Source organism: Camarhynchus parvulus, chromosome 28, assembly GCF_901933205.1.
Source record: "Camarhynchus parvulus chromosome 28, STF_HiC, whole genome shotgun sequence".
Taxonomy (NCBI): domain Eukaryota; kingdom Metazoa; phylum Chordata; class Aves; order Passeriformes; family Thraupidae; genus Camarhynchus; species Camarhynchus parvulus.
Genome location: NC_044598.1, coordinates 2178042 through 2197102, shown reverse-complemented (window position 1 = coordinate 2197102; position 19061 = coordinate 2178042). Strand labels below are relative to the sequence as shown.

The following is a 19061-nucleotide window of genomic DNA, read 5'->3' as shown; positions in this document are numbered from 1 at the left end:
ATAAACCACACATTTTTCACAACGCTGTCCCTGCCCATGGCCGGGCTCGCAGCTCCAACCCAAACCATCACATGACGTCACAGTTCTACCTATGACGTCACTAGCCCCGTTGCCATGCCGCCCTCCCCAGATTAGGAGCGGCTTCCGCCCAACTCGCCAATAGAAGATGGGGTAGGCGTGGCTAAGGCAGCAGCGTGCGTTCTGATTGGCTGAGCCTCTTGTTTTGGCCTCGGCGAGGAGGGCGGGGCGCCAAGCGGCGCTCGCTGATTGGTTCGAGGGGGCGGGGCCGGGCGGCGCGCGCGGCGCGTGCGCAGATCCGCGTGTGGAGGGCGGCGCGCGCGGGGGCCGGCGTTGTCGGGAGCGCGCACGGTAACGGTGCCCCCGCCCCCCCCCAGCCCCCCGGGCCTTAAAGCGGGATCTGGAGGGGAGATGTGGTCTGGGGGCCATCACTGGCACCAGGGTTGTGTTTGGGAGTCTCGCCCGTCCTCTGACCGGGCGAAGCCCCGTCCTTCCCCTCACCGAGGCGTTTTGGAGGGTCCCGTCCCTCCCCTCCGCAGGGAAGATTGAGGGGTGACCCCTGTGAGGGAAGGGTATTGAGGGACCCCGTTGCTCCCCTCACTGAGGCGTTTTGGGGGGGGTCCCGTCCCTCCCCTCAGCAGGGAAGGCTGGTGGGGGCGACCCCTGTGAGTGGGGATATGGAGAGGTCCTGTCCCTCCCCTCACCGAGGCGTTTTGGGGGGTCCCGTCCCTCCCCTCACAGAGCGCTTGGACGGTTCCATCCCTCCCGGAGGGGGGTTTGGGGTCCCGTTCCTAATGGAGGGAGCTCTGGACGGGGGGGTCCCGTCCCATCCCTCCCCTCACCGGTTCGGCTTTGGGGGCCCTGTCCCGTCCCTCACCGAGTGCGGGACTCTGGGGGTCTCTCCCCTCAGCGAGGGCCGTTTAGGGGAGGGTCCCGTCCCTCCCCTCACGGTGCGGGGGGGTTTGTGCGGTCCCGTCCCTCCCCTCACGTGGGTTTTTGGGGCCGGGCGATTCCCGCTGTCCCCGCGCCGCCTCACGGGGGTCCCACACCGGTCCCGCCGTTCCGGGCTCCGCTAACGGCCCCTCGTCCCTCCCTCTCTCCCTCCGCAGGGCCGCGATCCCGGAGCCGCGGCCATCCCAGCACCGGGACTGTGTAAGTACAGGAAGATCTTTAGTTATGTGGTTTTTTTAAAGCCCTTGAGGAAGCCCTGAGGGGTCTGCGGCCGCTCTGCTCAGGTTTCTGTTGCAAATCGTATGTAAAAACTGGGATCAAATGGCGGTGTAAAAAGTCTATCCTGCGCGTTATTTTTAGGCTGTAGTTCCCTGTTTTCAGGGTTTGGTCGCAGGAAGCTGTGGATTGGGCAGGCCCATGGCTGCATTGTGTAATTGCTGATAGTGTTTTCCTCGCACAGTGAGAGCCACTTGTGCTTCTAGAATTACGGAATTCTTGAATCCTGCGATCATTTGGGTTGGAAGGACCTAAAGCCCATCCAATCCCATCCCTTCCACCATCCCAGGTTGCTCCAAACCTTGTCCAACCTGGCCTTGGACACTTCCAGGGATGGGGCAGCCACAGCTTCTACAGAAAAATGGAATTTAAGATATAATATTGGAGAAGCTGCAGGGTGATATCAGTGCAGTGATCCCTTCACTGGTAAACAATAATAACTGTAGTAAGATGTTTGATTAAATCCTGTATTTCCTTCAAAAAACCAAGACTACAATGGAAAAACGTGGTTGACTCCTTTATTCCCTTTTTTTTTCCCCTCAGAACACCTTGGCATTGCCCTTTTCCCCGTGAAGCTCAGCCATGACTGACCAAGAGTTCATTCTCTGCAAGTGGAAGAGGCGTTTGTGGCCAGCCAAGGTGAGGAGGAATGAGGAAATGTTTGTGGAGATTGCTTGGAGCAGAGCAGGAAGGAAGGGAGAGGTCCCAGCCAACGTGTCTGAACTTGTCTGAGCTGTGGAGATGCCAACAGGAAAAATGGAGAGGGCCTGGAGCAACGGGGAATAACTTCTCACTGCCAGAGGGCAGGGTTGGATGGGGCATTGGGAAAAAATTCCTCCCTGTGAGGGTGGTGAGGCCCTGGAATGGATTTCCAGAGCAGCCTGGGGCAGTGAAGGAGTCCCTGCCTATGGCAGGGCTGGGATGAAATGGGATTTCCACTCCCTTCCCACCCAGTCCATCCTGGGATTTTATCAATCCACAATCCTGAGGCTGCTCCCAGGCACTGTCAAGCTGCTCTTGGTTAAATGTTTTGCTGTTGGTCAGGATTTTAAATGGAGGTTTCTCACTTTTAACGTAGGTTTTGTGCAAACCTGGAGTTGCTGGGAGCAGTCCTGTTGCCACCACAAAAAGGATGGGATTTAAAGCTGAAATCCTCGGCTTGGAGAAGCAGTTGAGTATCCTTGTTCCTATCACACATTTGCGTTCTCAGAGGTTAAAAAAATAAGGGGAGGAAAGGAATCCTTTTATCTGAAGGTGCCTGTGAGATGGGATCCTGGATTTACAGAAGGTTTAGGTGTTTAACCCTAGCAAGGAGGCAATATTTGGGATTTTTGCTGTCTGAGGGCAGTTTTGTGGTGCTGGGAGTGTTCTACTGCCGGTTCCAGTCACTTTTTTGTGTTCCAGGGTCAGTGTGAGCTCTGCAAACGTGGTTCCCCTGACAGAGGAGAGGATCAAGGCCATTGCCTCCACTCTGGGTGAGGAGGGAGGGGCCCAAATGTGCTGCTTTGTGTCCTTTCTGGGTGTAAAATACCTCTAAAAACTCAGCCCCAAATGTGCTGCTTTGTGTCTTTTTTAGGTATAAAATCCCCTCAGAAATTCAGCCTGGGGGGGATAAAACTTCTATATTTCACTTATTTTCTTTTCCCCTTTACCATAAAGCTGGAAAATAGGTTAAAAATTTATCATTTTCCTCTTCCCTGGGGTGGTTTGTTGGAGGGATGGTGAAGAAATGTGAGTTTTCCTCAAAATGAGGCACTTCCAGCTTGGTCTTTGTGTGTCTCCATTCTTTGCCTTGGGAATTGTGGACGATTTCAGTAGTAAAAAGTGCACCTTAAAACAAATACTGGGAGTAACATTTATTATTTCTTTATGATAGAACAATGAGGATAATATCATTTATTGAGTATTTTTCTTCATCAGAGCAAAAGAAAACCATGAGCGAGGCAGTGGAGGAGCTGCAATATCGCTGTTCCCTTAAAATTGCCCTGGATATTCTCCATGAGACTGACTCCAGCAGTCAAATGCCACCTGCAGAAGGACCAAATACTGAATTTTCCTGGGAGAAATCTGCCCCACCCACCCCCTCCCACAGCTTCTTGTTGCGCTCTCGCTCGAAAAAGTCAGAACCTGAGGCTGCCAAGAGGAAAAGGAAAGGCCAGAATAACTCTGGGGTGAAGGATGATCCCAAAGCACGCAGCCAGAGAGGTTCTGTGGCTCCAGGGAGGAGTGGAAAAGCACCTGGAAGTGGCACAAGCCCTGCCAGAGCACGTGGGGGTGGCACAAACCCTGCCAGGTGTGGTGCCAGGGACTCGAGTGTGGCACCAGCCCCTGACAGTAACAACTGCAAAAAACCAGAACCAAAATCATCACCCAGACAGAGGAAAATCCAGCCCAAAATGGAGAATGGAGTCTCCTGTAAGCCAGAGGCTGGAAGAAGTCAGCAAGGAAGGAAAAGAAGATGGAGGGGTGATTCCCCCCAGGATCAAGCACAGGTGGCTCCTGAGGAGGGGTCTCCCTCTGTCCCCTCTAAATCTGGCGCCGTGGAACCTTCCAGAAAGAAAGGAACTCAGCCTGGGAGAGCATTCCTGGATTCCTCCTGTGAAACTGCCTCAGATGAGTTGGAGAAAAGCATCAGCAGTGAGAGTGAGAGCCTGGCAAAGCAGCTGGATGGGAGGAGAGAGGCAGAGGGTGGAAAACACCCGGATGGGGCAGGTGTGGCCTCAGGCACAGACAGGAAATGCAGGAACCACCCTGGATCCTCACCTGGGCCTTCTGGTGCCTTCCCTCAGCCTCAGGAGGAGCAGAACCAGGATCCCTCACACCTGGCTGGGAATAAAGCCCCTGACTCCGAGGAAGATGAAGGTGGGCAAATCCCTTGGGGAAGGGAAACCTTCATCCCATGTGGGACCTTGGAATGTTGCTTTGCTTTTGGGGAAGTGCCTCTTGAATTGTTGATTTAATTCCTTTTGGTTTCCATTCCTGGGAAGCAGAAAAGCTGATCCCTTCAGTGCTGGGGAAGGCTTGGGAGGTGTTTGGGTTGTCTGGAGTTTCTTGGGGTTTTTCATGGAAAACTGGGGTGGTTTTTTTGAGCTCACACTTGTTTTCCCTTACTGCTCTCTGATAAATGTTTTTGAATGAGGTCCTGAGACCAGCCCCATTCTTTCCCCTTTTATCCACTTGATCAGGGAATTAGGATTCCCTAACTAGAAGTGTGCAGGTGTGTCAGGTCCCCTCTGGGTCACACTCAGATGTGTCTCACCTGCTCTGAAGCTGATCCTGTCCTAATCCCTGGATCCTGGTGCTGTTGGCAGGGCTGGAAGCCTCTGGGATGTCTTCCAGGAGAGTTTCCTCAGAGAGCCTCCCTCCACTCTCACCTCTGGCAGATGAAGAGGAGGAGAATTTCCCAAGTGTTCTGTTCCATCGAGGTGAGACATCAGCACAGGGTTGAGGCTCTTCCTGCTGTGGGAGCTTCAGTTTGCCTGCAATCCCTGGGGATTCCAGGAGGGGATCCAGCTGTGTCCAGGCTTGGGATAAAATGCATTTCCTGGGTCCATCAGGCATTTTGCTGCAGAATGAAATGAAAAATCCCTGAAACTGGACAAGGCCCTGGCATTGAAGTTGCTGAGTTTCAGTTCAGGACTCCTTGTGCTGTATTTTGGGGTCACTGTAAAAGCACTGAAGAGAAACTCCTGGAGGAGAAGAAGAGAGGGGCAGCATCTGTTTTGTTTTATTGTTTTTAAGGGAAATTTCCCTTCTTTTTCACACCAGAACCCAAATTCTTCGAGGAAGGGATGTTGGTGTGGTGCAAGCTGCGGCGCTATCCGTACTGGCCAGCAGTGGTAAGAGCAGCTCCTGCCTCCTCATATCCCTGCTGATAAGGAGCAACTCCCAGCTCTGGAGTGACTTTTGCCCTTCCTGGAAGTGTTAAAAGACCTTCCAGTAGAAGCATTTCAAAATTGATAGAAGTAAATTTGTGCTAAAAGCACTCAAAATGTGTCAGGTCACTTCACACCTGTTTGTGCAGAGCGCAGGATTATCCCAGTTCCTTTGTCATGGAGCAGAACTTTGTTCCCAATTTGCAAAAGAAAGGGGGGGAGGCCCTTTATGCACTAAAAATGTTCCCTTTGGGGAACTCGTCACAGCTTCTGCTTGAGTTTTTCATGTTTGTGTAATAAAGGAAAGTTACAGCAACAGGAAAAATTGAAGTGTGGGTTGTAGTGGGTGATATCCACAGAAAAATATCCCTGTTTTATCAAGATTAGGATTTTTGAGGCTTTATCCTCTCTCCAGGTGAAAGCAGTGAAGAGGAAGCACCGGAGGGCCTGTGTGCTCTTCATAGATGGCACCACAAACGAGAAGAAAAAAGGGTAAATGTGGATTTCCATCCCATCCTGAATTTCCAGTCTCTGATATTCCATGTCCTGTGCCCTTTTCCTGGTGCAGGGTGAGGACAGTCCTCTCCAGGTTGATGTGGGAGGGAGGGGCTGGGCCAGGTGAGGGTTGTGGGTGCTTTGTCATGCTGCAGGTTGAGGCAGCTCCCTGTCCCTGGGAAGAGCTGAGGAGTCAAAAACAAAACAGAAAAAAAATCCCTGGAATGCAGCCACTGTTTTCCTTGTGCTGCCCAAACTTTCTGGAAACACTGGGCTGCCTTTAACTTTTCTCTAAACCAGGTACTTCTCATTTGTTAGAAGTTTCCATACTTTTAACTTGCTCTGGAAGCAAAAACCATTAAAATTTGTGCTCCTTAATTCCTTGGGAAATGGGATTTTCAGGGAGAAGCAGAACTGCAGTAAATAAGAGGGAAGTGAGGCAGCTGAGTTTTACCTCTGACTGTGTTTCTTTAAAAGTTTCTCAGTGTCTCTGAAGAGCCTGAAGCACTTTGACTGTGAGGAGAAGCAGGAGCTCATTGTGAGTATCCCAGAGATGTAGAACTGCAGGGTTTGGACAAATACAGTGGGAAATTCAGGGTATAAATGGCCAGGGGGGCAATGTGGGGCTTGGCCCCCTCAAAGCCACTCTCATCCCTCTGACAGTTCTGGCAGGAGCTGTTTTACTGTGAGGAAAAAATTGTCACGGGCCATTTCTGTCCCCTGCTTGGCATCCTGGGCTGAAACTCTTGGAGAGCTGCTGGGTTTGGGACAGAAAATCCTCCTTGTTTTGCAGGAACGAGCCAAGGAGAATTATTCCAGGGAAATCGAGTGGTGCCTCCAGCTGATCCAGGACTATCGGATCCGAGTGGGTAAGGAGGGGCAGGTGACCATGGAATCACCAAATCCCAGGATGGTTTGGGTGGGAAGAACCTTCAACTCCATCCAGTCCCCTCCTGCCATGGGCAGGGACACCTTGCACTGTCCCAGGCTGCTCCAAGCTCTGTCCAGCCTGGCCTTGGACACACTCCCAGCTTCTCTGGGATCTCATCCTGGGATCCATCAGGAAAAGGGAACCCCAGGTTTTGATTCCTGGGTGAATGGAACTGATCTCTGCCCCTGTTTTGGGTTTTTAGGCTGTCGTTCTTTCACTGGGTCCTTCCTGGAGTATTTTGCTGCTGATATCAGTAAGTGAATCCATCCCTTTGGGAATTCTCTTGGCTGGGTAAAAACTCCTCTCAACAATAAAATTCCTTATTTTCTATTGCTATGGCTGTGAAAACCCTTTGTAATTTTGAAAACCCATTTAAATATAAATTTTTGTGGTTTCTCTTTCAGGCTACCCAGTGAGGAAAGAGGGGTACCAGAGTGTGGTGCAGATGGCATTCCCAAACACAGGGGGAGGAAGGGGCTGGAGAGTCTTCCTCAGACACCTCCCCACAGAAACCCCCCAGGAAGCTCCTCCCTGACAGGACCAGAGCTGCCAGGGACAGGGAGAACAAGAAGCTGGTGGAGTTCATAGTGAAGACCAAAGGGGCTGAGGAGCATCTCCTGGGGATCTTGAAAAGTGGGAAACAATCCCGCTGGCTGAAGAAATTCCTGAATTCCAGCCGGTACATAACCTGTGTGGAGACTTACTTGGAGGATGAGGAGCAGCTGGACCTGGTGGTTGGGTACCTGAAGGAGGTGTACAGGGAGATGGACACCAAGAACCTGCACCAGATCCTGGGGGATGGCATCAGATTCATCTCAGATGTGCTTTTACCTGAGGTGAGGGGGCATGAAACAGGGAGAAAAATGAACTGGGGAGTGATAAATGACACTAATTCCCATTATTTATTCCTTTGCTGTGATGTGGTTCCTATGGAATGATGAGGGGAGAGTTCCCAGAGCTGAGCCAGACAGGAGTATTCACCCCTGCCTACAGCCTGAGTCATTCAAATGCTGATTTTTAAGCACAGAAAAGAGAAGCTTCAGGTAGATTGTTGTTTTTAAAAGCAGGCTGATAGTTTCCTGATGTATTTTAATTACCTCTGAAATGCTTCAAAGCTTTGCTTTGGAGTTTTTTATTGAATTTGGCAACTTCTCAGGGTTGTTCTTGGTCCTTTGTGTGTGTCGAGGTGGGGGTGGTTTGTTGGCTGTTCTTACAGTTGTTGTGGATACCTTGTGTTCTTCCCAGGAATTTTCCCAGGAGAACAGTAACTCGTGTAGAAACAAAACTACTGTGAAGAATATTTTAATCTGAGGATAAAAATACCCCCAAGGGGGATGATACAGAACAATTTCAAATTTTTTATTTAAGAATTTCAGGCACTCGATGAGAGGTTTCATCCAAGTTTTCTAAGTTACTGAGGAGCCCTTTTCTCAAAACATGCTCAGCTGAGGCAGTTTCAAATCCCTGGCTATGGTTTAGTTTTGCTTATTGATTATTATTATTAATTATTCAATGCTTTTCTAGGCCATCATCTGTGCCATTGCTGCCGTGGATGACATTGATTATGAGAAGGCAGAAGAGAAATACATTAAAGGACCACCTGTGAGCAAAAGGTAGATTTGTTTTCAGGATTTTCCAAGGGTTTTTACTCCTTTATTGTTGGATACAGAGAAGGTTTCAGGTGAGGGCAGGAGAGCTCAGTGTTCTCCTCATTTGAGGGACAAAATGTGGAAAATGTGCCAACGGAGCTACTCCAACCCTGCGAATTTAATTTGTCCAGGGGATGTAATCTGGACAATCATATCCTGTTTTAACTTAAAACCTTCTGTATTTTTCTTTCCAGAGAGAGAGAATTGTTTGATGAACAAGTCCTGGGAAGCAAAAAGCTCAAGACTGAGCCAGAGCCTGTGGAGAGCTGAGGAGTGGCTGGGGCTGTCCTGGGGCCACCAGGTGTAAATAACCAGTAGTGATTTGTATAAAACGTGGCATTCTTTGTAAAGTCTGTGTGTGTATTCCCAAATCCTCTGCTCCCACCTCTTGCTGCTTCATGGCCTCGCTGTGTTCAGGATCCACTGGATCCTCATCCATCAGTGCCCTCCTGGGGGGCTGCCAGAGACCCCCAGGGCTGTGCAGAGCTTCTGCTGCTCCACCGACTTCCACGTGGGTTCTTTTAGCCAAACACCTGACTTGGGAAGGGATCTTGTCCTGCTTTGTGGCCTCCCTGCTGCTGATAAAACCAAGGGGGTTCCTGGCAGGGAAGGCTCCTGGGGTTCCCCCTTCCTGCTTCATGGATCTCCAAAGGTGGGAAATCAGATTGCTGCACAGGGCTGCCACCTGGATCACCAAGATTTGGGTTCTTGTTTTGTTCTGACAAGTCAAATTCCATGGAGAAGGAATCCAGGTTTGTTTAAACAAAAACATTCCCTTTTTCTCTAACTGAACCAGTGGAATGCTGGTTTTTATTGCCTCTTCTGAGGCTGTGAATTTTGGGAGGCTTTTGATTGTCTTTTTCTCATCTAAATTCCCAATTCTCATCTAAATTCCCTGCCCAGCTCCCTGCCCACCTTTGTTGGAGCTGTGGCACATGGAAGCAGTGTCACCAACAACTAATTAATGATGAATAATGATAAATGATACATAAAACCCCCTGATTAGGGTTTTTCTGTGATAATGAAATATGATCTCCTTGCTTGTCCAGTAAAACCCAAGATGATTTGAAATGAAGAAGTTGAAATTGGGATCCAGATGTCTATCCTGGCTGTAGTAATTATCTGAATATATTTTAATTACACTTTTAATTGCTCTGTGCTCTCTAATGAGTTTTTCCATGGAATCCTTATTCCTGTTATCTCAAGTACCTCAATTATAGGGACAGGCCAGGAAGTGTGAGGGTTTTATTAAAGCCTGTGAGGAGGGAGAATGTATTTTGTGGGTTAGGATAAAAAATTAATGATGGAGTTAACTCAGAGCTGTGAGTGGCACTTTCCCTTTGGAGATGAGAGCTTGGGGAGGGACTGCCTGCCCCTCATCCCAATACTCTGGGGTAATTTGGAGATGGGGCTCAACTTCCCCCTCTTTTCCATGAACCCTGTGTTCCCTTCTCCATCAAAACTCCTCGAGTGCTCTTAGGATCCTGCTCCAGACCCGTGCCCAGAAGCAGAACCACCTCCCCTCACCTTCCCTGCAGCTGTGGAATCCTGGAATGGTTTGGGGTGGAAGGGACCCTAGAGGCCAGCCATGGGCAGGGACACCTCCTACTGTCCCCTGGGTGCTCCAACCCTTCCAGCCTGGCCTTGGGCACTGCCAGGGATCATCCTGACCTTGTGCCACCCCCTTCCAGTGCTGCCCCACCGGTCACTCGCTGGGACTGGGCACCAGGCTCAGCCTCACCATGTATCAGTCATGCGGACTCAATAAAGTGGGATGAAGTGAATTATCAACATTTGCTGCTTTTGTTTGATTATTTTAATCTGTGGTGGGTGGTGCTTCCACCCCAGTGTTTCAGGAGGTGAATATAGGATCTTACAGCTTTATGTGATGCATAAAAACTGTCTGTATCAGTCTCACATTATTAATCACTGATAAATGAACTCACTGGGTTTTGTTCTTGTGTTTTATTTAAAATGGGCTGACACACACCACCTCTGCTTGTGATAGTCCAGTGTTAATTAATCCATGTTCCCTCAGCTGCCTCCTCAATGTAAGATCATTAACTCATTATTAATTCATATTTATTTAATAATATTTATCATTAATCCAGTGTTACAGCCCACAGTCCTTCACCCCTCCCTGTTGTGTGTCTGTATTTCCAGGATATTAAAACGATCAAGTGCAGAGTTTGGGGGGCGAAAAATGAGCTCCGAACCCTCGGGGGTGTTTTGAGGTGAAAACAGCGCTTTTGCAGCCCAGATCCTGGCAGGAAAAAAGGCTTCTGCCGAAACCCGGGATCGAACCAGGGACCTTTAGATCTTCAGTCTAACGCTCTCCCAACTGAGCTATTTCGGCTGTACGGCCGCGCTCCGCCCCCCCCACCCGTCACCGCCGGTGGCGCCGCGCTGGGCGGGGGGACACGGGGAGGGACACGGCGGGGCAGAGGGAAGGGATGTGGGACACGGGACACAGGACAGGCTGGAGTGGTTGGAGAGAGACAAGCAAGACACGAGAGCGGGATGTGGGACACGGGCATGGGACAGGCGGGACACGGCGCCAGGCGAAAAGCAGCGGCAACGCGGTCTCTGTGGCGCAATCGGTTAGCGCGTTCGGCTGTTAACCGAAAGGTTGGTGGTTCGAGCCCACCCAGGGACGGCCGCTCCTTATTTTCCTGCGCGACCGCGGCTCTGCAGCTACCGGACGGGCCTTTCCCGCCGAGTCCTGCGGCAGCTCCGGCACGGCCCCGCCTGCCGGCATCGTTTTGGGATCGTTTTGGGGTCGTTTTGGGGTCGTTTTGCCGCGGGCCGCGGCGGAGCCAGAGGGTGCCTGCGGAACCCCTCACCCGGGACGCGTTTCCCGCCGGAGAGCTGAGGCGGTTTCGCGCCGGGCCCTTTAGCGGGTGCACCGCGCACAGAGGTTGCCTGAAGGGCTGCGGAGAGATGGCGGCGCTGGGCCGTGAGCGGGGCCGGGGACGGGAACGGGGACGGGGATGGGGACCGGGACCGGGGACGGGGATGAGAACCGGGACCGGTCTGGGCACCGAAACAAGCTCTCGGCCCTCCGCCGAGGGAGTGACCGGGGGGGGAGCCCTGAGGGGGCACCAGGCCGTTCCCGGTCCCGGCCGTGGCCCACAGCCGGGCTGAGCTCTCCCGTCCTCTCTTGCAGGTCTCCGGCTCCCCGCGCACGGTGTGCTGGGCTGGCGGTGAGCGCGGGGCTGGGGGCACCGGGGCGGAGGGACCCCGGGGGCAGGGAGGGTCGGGCGGTGACAGCGCTGACCCCGGGGCTGGGGGAGATGGGGCACCGGGGGGACCCCAGAGCCGCGGCTGAACAGCACCCCGAGCTTCGGGGGTCACTGCGGGGCTCCTTCCCCGCTGGGGTTTGTGGAGCAGCGGCTCCCGCGGGGGCTCTGTCACTGTGTCACCCTGTGCGGGCCCTTTCTGTCCCCAGGCCCGGCTCTGTGAGTCCCGTGCACGCTCAGCTGCTCCATCAGACGCCGGCGGCCGATCGCGCTGACAGGTGACAATTCCTGCCCTGGGGACAGGGAACAGCCGGTTGTGCCACCATTCCCGGGCGGGGGGTCCCAGTGGCACCTCCTGTGCTAAAATCCGTGGGGTTCTGGCGGCTCTGGGAGCCCCGGGGAGGGGCAGCTGTGCTTGGGGTATGGCTGAGGGGCTCTGCCCCAGCACCAAACCCACAGATCCCACACCGGGGAGAACCCGCTGCTACAAACAGAGGGGTGGCATTGTCATTCCAAGCCACAGCCCCTTGGAGGGCCAAATGCTGATTTTGCAAGGAAATAACTGGAGAGTGATGGTTTCCTTTCAGCTCTGTCCAGGTCCAGAAGAGCTCTGCTGTTGTCCAGAGGAAATCCTACGTCCCCAGCAGCCGTGGCGAGTACGTCATTGCCAAGCTCGATGACCTGGTCAACTGGGCACGGCGGGTGAGTCCCTGAGCCACCAGGCTCCCTGGCATCCAGGGACAGGGGGTGGCACACCAGAGGCACCTCCTGCTGGAGATAAAAATAGGCTCAGAGCTCCCTTGGCCGAGTTCTGTGGCCAGAGGGTGACCCTGGGGTCCAGTGACAGTGTGGGACACGGGCTGAAGGTGCTGAGGGTGTTGGGGGGGTATAGAACTGCCCTTTGGTCACCAGGAAAAGACAGTTCTGGAGTTGTCCCTGCCCTGGGCAGCTGCTCTGCCTGTGGGGAAGGGTGACATAAGTGACAATGCCCTGGGTGTGCTGTGCTTTGCCTTGGCTGGGCTGGTCCTTATCTGGCCACCACTGTCCCCATGGGGCTCTGAGCTGGGACATCAGTGTCCCTGGGTGGCTCTGAGCTGTCCCTCTCTGCTGTCCTTGAACTGGGACACCACTGTCCCCATGGGACTCAGAGCTGTCCCTCTCTGCTATCCCTGGTGGCTCAGAGCTGTCCCTGGTGGCTCAGAGCTGTCCCTCTCTGCTATCCCTGGTGGCTCTGAGCTGTCCCCTCTCTGCTGTCCCCATGGGGCTCAGAGCTGTCCCTCTCTGCTATCCCTGGTGGCTCTGAGCTGTCCCCTCTCTGCTGTCCCTGGTGGCTCAGAGCTGTCCCTCTGTGCTGTCCCCATGGGGCTCAGAGCTGTCCCTCTCTGCTGTCCCTGGTGGCTCTGAGGTGGCCTCAGCAGTGTCAGGGGAGCAGCTCTGCACCTCTCCCTGTACCCACTCCCCTGGCTCCGTGCGTTTTGCTCCTGGTACCTTGATCTCTCCCTTTGTGTGTGTCACCCTGGCTGTCCCCACAGAGCTCCCTGTGGCCCATGACCTTCGGGCTGGCCTGCTGTGCCGTGGAGATGATGCACATGGCAGCCCCTCGCTATGACATGGATCGGTTCGGGGTCGTGTTCCGGGCCAGCCCCCGCCAGGCCGACGTCATGATCGTGGCAGGGACCCTGACCAACAAAATGGCCCCGGCTCTGCGCAAGGTACGGGGAGCTCGGGGGGCATGGGGGTTGGGGTGGGGGTGGGGGGAGGTGGGCATCACCCCAAACATCCCTGTTCTGCAGGTCTATGACCAGATGCCAGAGCCTCGCTACGTGGTGTCCATGGGGAGGTGAGTGCTGGGATGTCCTCGGTGCTGGGGGGGAATTTTTTCACTTGTTTGTGTTTCTAAGTTCTTAAAAAGCCTTGTAGAGTAGAGAAAGGCTCCTTTTGGGAGTGGTGTGTGTGAATCCTCCCAGGGAGGGATTCAGAGGCTTTGCAGCTGCCAAACTTGTGTATATCCAGAATGCCAGAGTTTGCTCTTGGCTTTCAAAATGCTTCTGCTGTGCTGGAATCTGCTCCATGGGGGAACTCAATTGGAATCTGCTCCATGGGGGATTCACTTGGAATCTGCTCCATGAGAGACTCAGTTGGACTCCATGGTCTCAGAGGTCTTTTCCACCCTCATTAATTGCACGATTCTCACAATTTTCTTGTCCCCACGAGTTTTTTTGTCCCCACTGGTTGAGGGTGGCCGGTCCAGGCTGGAACAGGACAAATTCTGGGAAAGCTCTGAGGCAACATGAAGGGTTTGTAGCAGAGAGGGAGGGCTGTGGAATGTGCTTTGTGAGGGAGATGGGCACAGTTGGGTTGGATTCATCTGAAACCCTCCCAGGCAGGGTGGTGTCACCTGTGGAGCTGGAGGCTCCGAGCCTGGCAGTGCCCACCTGCCCAGGGCCACCTTCCCTTGGCCTCCTGCTCACCTTCCTGTCCCTGTCCCTGTCCCTGTCCTGCAGCTGTGCCAACGGTGGGGGCTACTACCACTACTCCTACTCTGTGGTGAGGGGCTGCGACCGCATCGTGCCCGTGGACATTTACGTGCCAGGTACAAGGGGCAGCTCCACCTGGGAGCAGGGCAGGGAGAGGGGAATTCTCTGCATTCAGGTGCAGCTTTGAAAGGTTTTCCTGTTTCAGTGGTGGGGAAGCTGCAGCAGCTCCAGGGATTTTGGGATGGGGATGGTTATGATGGTGGTGGCATCATCAGTGGGGTGGGAGGGGGGTTTGGATACACTTTGAAATTTAATAATTGCTATGTTTGATGAAGATCTTCTTGTAAACAGCATCAATTTAGTTTCTTACACTCCTGCCTGTGCCAGCCACAAAGCCAGAGGGGAGTCAGCTTTGGGATAAGGCCTGGGGTTGGCACCTGCTGCTGGCTCCAGCTCCGTGCAGGTACCTGCCCTGTGACCTTCCTCCCTTCTCCCCTTTCTCTCTCTCAGGTTGCCCCCCCACAGCTGAGGCTCTGCTCTATGGGATCCTGCAGCTGCAGAGGAAAATCAAGAGGGAGAGGAGGATGCAGATCTGGTACAGGAAATAGCCTTTATTTATGTCCCCACTCACTGCTCACATTTACGCACAAATCCGGCTCCTCACACGCCTTCCAATAAAACTCTACCTGCTCCAGGTGCTTTTCTGTCTTTAATAAACCCCTCTGATCTGAGGGGCTGAAAAACTGGGCTAAAAAGCAGGAGCTGAGTTTGATAACACTGCTGAGTTGGTTTCTGGTCTGGACAATATGTCAGGGAAGGTGATGATATATCATGACATAAAGGCTTTGCCAGAATTTTTTTTTTAGTTTTGTTGGGAAGTTTTGAGACCCAACACATGTCCAGGTGATTCCTGAGCTCTCCTTGAGCTCGTCCCTTACTCACCACCTGCTCCTTGTTGGCAATTCCTACACAGGATCTAATAACTCCATAATACTTGTGTGCACAGGGGCCAGAAATTAATTCTGTTTCTGTAACAAGTCAAATACTGATGCTTAAAATCAGAATGTGATTAATAAATGTGAATGTAGAGCTCCTGAGCAGGGCAGGGATAAAGCAGCCTGTCCTGGATGCATCCCAGGAGCCTGGGATGAGGAATGGTCGTGCCTGAGGGACAAACACACTTTGGAAAGACAAATAAATCGCTCGGGAACGGCAGTTTGGGTATTTCATTCCTTTTAATGGACTTTATCCCTTCTGGGGAGAGAGGAAACATCGTTTATTGAGCTGTGAGGGGGTGCTGGGGTCAGGATTTGCTGCCGTGGGCTTTGGCCAAAAATGTTGGGAAACTTCCCTGGGGAGTTGCTTCAGGAGAAGCTGAAATGCCTCAAAATGCCTCAGACTGCCCCATTTCTCCCACCTGGTTTGGATTATTTGACTCTTGTGGGAAGCCACCCTGTGATTTCTCAAAATGATGCAGTTTTTAGAGGAAATGGCTGGTTCTGGAACCCCTTTGGCCAAAGGCTCTGAACCACACTGTGAAATTCCAGCTTAACTGAAGTGTTGAGGGGACAGAGCAGGGTGAGATCTTCCCCAGAGCCCACAAGACCCCACCAGGACAGGGGGCTCCTGGGACAGGGGGTTTCCTCTCCTTTTGTCCCCTGCAATCCATCCCAAGCCTCCACCCATCTCTCAAGGGCTTTAAAGGAGATCAGAGCTTTTCTCCTTCTCCTCCTCAGCTCACGCCCAGCTCCTCCCCGGGCAGGCCCTCAGTGTTTGAGGACGGTGGGGGTGATCATCCTGGGGTGGGAGTAGTAACGGCACTCGAGGGGCGGCTGCAGCTCCATCACCCTCGTGCTGATGTTCTCCCTCCTGAACCCCGCCTGCAGCAGCGGCCCCACCTGGGTCTCCTGCAGGGGACAGGAGGGCAGGTGGGTGTCTCACGTGAGAAGGGACACGGGACAGCTGGAGGAAAACCCCTCCGAGCTCCCCTCTGGCGTTCCACAGCTTCGGGGAGGGGAGCAGCTCACCTCGAACATCTTCTCGATGTCGCTGTACCTGGTCTTGAGCAGCTCCCCCCACGAGGTGAGGTTGCAGTAGGTGAGGACCCCTCCTGGCCGCAGCAGGCGGAAGGCGTGGCCCTGCCCCGGGAATTGGGCAATTTTGGGAATCCGGGTCAGCTCCTCCCGCTCAGCCCCCGGCCCCAGCTCCCCCTGGAGCCCCAGCTCCGCCCCAGAGCCGCTCCCGGAGGCGTCACCTTGATGAAGTTGAACTGATGCGTGTGCCAGGTGTCCTCTGACAGCGGGTAGGTGTCGTACAGGATCCCTGCCCGGGAACAGGGGCTGGCTGTTAGCTGGGAGAGACCCTGAGGGGCTCCTGTGTCCCGGGAAAATCCCCTCCATGGCCTGCTATTGTTCTGTTCCCATTGCAATTCCCTCCCCATGTCTCTGAGCCCTGGAAGGCAGCGATGTGATGGCCCCCAGGACAAGGATCTGCTCCCCAGGACCAGGATCTGCTCCCCAGGACAAGGATCCAGCCCAGGACAAGGATCTGCTCCCCAGGACAAAGATCTGCTCCCCAGGACAAGGATCCAGGCCAGGACAAAGATCTGCTCCCCAGGACAAGGATCCAGCCCCAGGACAAGGATCCAGGCCAGGACAAGGATCTGCTCCCCAGGACAAGGATCCAGGCCAGGACAAGGACCCCAAGGGCACAGCTGTGCCGTGTCCCCAGCCCCATGGGAGAATCTGAGCTCCACCTGCACCCTGGCCAAACTGCTGGCCCCTTTCCATGGCTCAGGGATGTCCTGGGATGCCCTGGGCTTTGCAGTGGGGTGCCCAGGCCAGCCCCTGCCCATCCTGCTGTTGGTGTCTCACCGCTGAAGTGCCCGTCCGGCAGCGTTGGCACCACGTCCTCCCACAGCCCCTTCAGGGGCACCACCTGCGGGTGGGGGGCAGAGGGGTGAGGTTGGGGGGGCCACAAGTACCCCCCAAGCCTGGCACAGCCCAGCCTGCCCCTGACCTTGTGTGGCTGTGCCTTGGCCCACTGCTCCAGGCGCCGGAAAACGCCCTCGTTGCACTCGATGATCCAGTGCTCGTCGATGCCGAATTCCTGCACCTTGGAGGCAGCGATGGCCATGCCAAACCCCACCTCGAGCACGCGGCCGCCTGCAGGTGGAACCCAGCACTCACAGCTCTGCGTGTTCTCTGCCTCAAACCCCCCAAACCCTGAATTCTGACCCATTCTTTCCCCAAACTGAGCTCTTTGGGGGCAGGTTGGGAGCACGTGGTGCTGCTGGCACTGAGAAGTTGGGAGCAGCCCCATGTCTCTGTCACCTGCTGTCCCCCCCCACAGTGGTCCTTTGTCCCCAACAAACCCCCCCAGTTGATCCCAGTGAGAGCAAAAACGTCCAACCCTCCTTCTGCCAGGGAAACAGCCCCAAAAGTGGCAGATCCCAGAAGGGGAAACAGCCCCAAAAGTGGCAAATTCTGGGAGGGGAAACAGCCCCAAAAGTGGCAAATTCTGGGAGAGGAAACATCCCCAAAAGTGGGAGATCCTGGGAGAGGAAACAGCCCCAAAAGTGGCAGATCCCAGGAAGGGAAACAGCCCCAAAAGTGGCAGATCCCAGGAGAGGAAACAGCCCCAAAGTGGCAGATCCCAAGAGGAGAAACATCCCCAAAAGTGGGAGATTCTGGGACGAGAAACAGCCCCAAAAGTGGCAGATCCCAGGAAGGGAAACAGCCCCAAAAGTGGCAGATCCCAGGAGAGGAAAACCCAAAAGGGCAGATCAGGAGGGACGCTCCAAAGTGGCAAATTCTGGGAGGGGAAACAGCCCCAAAAGTGGCAAATTCTGGGAGAGGAAACATCCCCAAAAGTGGGAGATCCTGGGAGAGGAAACAGCCCCAAAAGTGGCAAATTCTGGGAGGAGAAACAGCCCCAAAAGTGGCAGATCCTGAACAGGAGGTGGCTGCATCCCCTCCCCACATCCCCATCCCCTTTCAAGAATGCATCTCCCTGACACAAGGACGCAAGTGCCACCATGGCCCTGCTGCCCCTGGGGGCACATGCAGTGGGGGCCACATGCAATGGGGTCCCCCAGCAGAACATCTCCCCCCATCCCAGCTGCTTTTGGGGAAGCTGCACCCCCAGCACATCCCAGAACCCCCCATTACCCTTGGATGCAGCCACGGTGGCCAGCGAGTGCATGTAGGGCGTCTCCCAGCGCTCCATCACTGGCTTGCCCAGGATCTCCAGGTGGGCATCGGGCTCATCGTAGCCGGCCCTGGCTTCCCTCCAGGCCGCCCTGCAGTCCTCACCCTCGGTGAAGATCGGCCCCGCCGCTGCTCCAGAGCTCATGGCTGCGGGAGGAAAGTCCAGCTGGACGGGGAGGGAGGGAGGGAGAGAAAGAAAGGGCCACCGGGCTCTTGGCCGGCTTTAAATAGCCCTGCTGGAAAGTGCTGAGTGTGCACAGCCGGCTGGGGCCCCTCCGGGGATCGGGGGCCTTATCGGGAATGGGAGTTCTTATCAGGAATGGGAGCCCTTATCGGGAACAGGGCACCACGGGGTGGTGGGGGATCCCGGGATGGGCAATGGGACCCCCAGGGATGGGCAATGAGATCCCGGGATGGGCAATGAGATCCCGGGATGGGCAATGGGACCCCTGGGATGGGCAATGAGATCCCGGGATGGGCAATGAGATCCCGGGATGGGCAGTGGGACCCCCAGAATGGGCAATGAGACCCCCCAGGGATGGGCAATGAGATCCCGGGATGGGCAATGGGACCCCCGGGATGGGCAATGGGACCCCTGGGATGGGCAATGCGACCCCGGAACGGGAAATGGAGACCCTGGAATAGGCAATGGGACCTGAGGATGGGCAATGGGACCCCCGAGATGGGCAATGGGATCCTGCAATGGGCAATCAGACCCTGGGGATGGATAATGGGGACCCTGGAATAGGCAATGGGATCACCGGGGATGGGCAATGCGACCCTCGGGGTGGGCAATGGGACTCCCGGGATGGTCAATGGGATCCTGGAATGGTCAATGGGACCCCGGGACGGTCAATGGGATCCCACGCAGGCCCCGCCCCCCCGCGCGCGCGGACTGCCCTTCCCGCCGGCCCCCGCGCGCGCGCGGCCACGCCCCTCTCT

The 19061-nt window shown here is 54.6% G+C and overlaps 3 protein-coding genes and 2 non-coding genes across 6 annotated transcripts; 3 read left to right on the top strand and 2 right to left on the bottom strand.

Annotated features, from left to right (window-relative positions):
* Positions 1-887: 887 nt before the first annotated feature.
* Positions 888-9362, top strand: PWWP3A (PWWP domain containing 3A, DNA repair factor). Its single transcript, XM_030966845.1, is given in 15 exon segments — positions 888-1170; positions 1789-1884; positions 2324-2415; positions 2650-2720; positions 3166-4107; positions 4557-4670; positions 5014-5084; positions 5536-5612; positions 6093-6153; positions 6409-6484; positions 6749-6799; positions 6951-7009; positions 7011-7382; positions 8071-8159; positions 8390-9362. Coding segments are annotated over 14 exon segments (2208 nt in total). The 5' UTR covers positions 888-1170; positions 1789-1827; the 3' UTR covers positions 8466-9362.
* Positions 9363-10478: 1116 nt separating this feature from the next.
* On the bottom strand, positions 10479-10551 carry TRNAF-GAA. Its single transcript has one exon. It is a non-coding gene; the product is annotated as a tRNA-Phe (tRNA).
* A 226-nt stretch (positions 10552-10777) lies between these two features.
* On the top strand, positions 10778-10851 carry TRNAN-GUU. Its single transcript has one exon. It is a non-coding gene; the product is annotated as a tRNA-Asn (tRNA).
* Positions 10852-11034: 183 nt separating this feature from the next.
* On the top strand, positions 11035-15122 carry NDUFS7 (NADH:ubiquinone oxidoreductase core subunit S7). The gene is made up of 8 exons (XM_030966597.1): positions 11035-11151; positions 11362-11398; positions 11644-11712; positions 12022-12136; positions 12967-13146; positions 13228-13274; positions 13939-14027; positions 14422-15122. The coding sequence occupies exons 1-8, from the start codon at positions 11136-11138 to the stop codon at positions 14517-14519; spliced, it is 651 nt and encodes a 216-aa protein (XP_030822457.1). The 5' UTR covers positions 11035-11135; the 3' UTR covers positions 14520-15122.
* Positions 15123-15126: 4 nt separating this feature from the next.
* Positions 15127-18924, bottom strand: GAMT (guanidinoacetate N-methyltransferase). Of its 2 annotated transcripts, XM_030966596.1 has the most exons (7): positions 18900-18924; positions 18081-18266; positions 16930-17075; positions 16785-16848; positions 16166-16233; positions 15939-16049; positions 15127-15818 (listed from the first exon to the last, which is right to left on the bottom strand). In XM_030966596.1, exons 2-7 carry the CDS (start codon positions 18262-18264, stop codon positions 15678-15680), a joined length of 714 nt encoding a protein of 237 aa, XP_030822456.1. In that variant the 5' UTR covers positions 18265-18266; positions 18900-18924; the 3' UTR covers positions 15127-15677. The 2 variants fall into 2 exon arrangements, with proteins under 2 accessions (XP_030822456.1, XP_030822455.1); XM_030966595.1 differs by lacking the exon at positions 18900-18924 and having other exon boundaries at positions 18081-18885.
* Positions 18925-19061: the final 137 nt, after the last annotated feature.

Bases quoted from the DNA above. Each gene is read 5' to 3' on its own strand.
- GAMT (XM_030966596.1), bottom strand. From the start codon at position 18,264: ATGAGCTCTGGAGCAGCGGCGGGGCCGATCTTCACCGAGGGTGAGGAC. The intron at 16,849-16,929 runs GTCAGGGGCAGG...CCCCACCCGCAG, and splicing joins CCAAGGCACAGCCACACAAG to GTGGTGCCCCTGAAGGGGCT. The intron at 16,234-16,784 runs GTGAGACACCAA...GTTCCCGGGCAG, and splicing joins GCCGGACGGGCACTTCAGCG to GGATCCTGTACGACACCTAC.
- NDUFS7 (XM_030966597.1), top strand. The intron at 12,137-12,966 runs GTGAGTCCCTGA...CTGTCCCCACAG, and splicing joins TGGTCAACTGGGCACGGCGG to AGCTCCCTGTGGCCCATGAC. The intron at 13,147-13,227 runs GTACGGGGAGCT...CCTGTTCTGCAG, and splicing joins TGGCCCCGGCTCTGCGCAAG to GTCTATGACCAGATGCCAGA.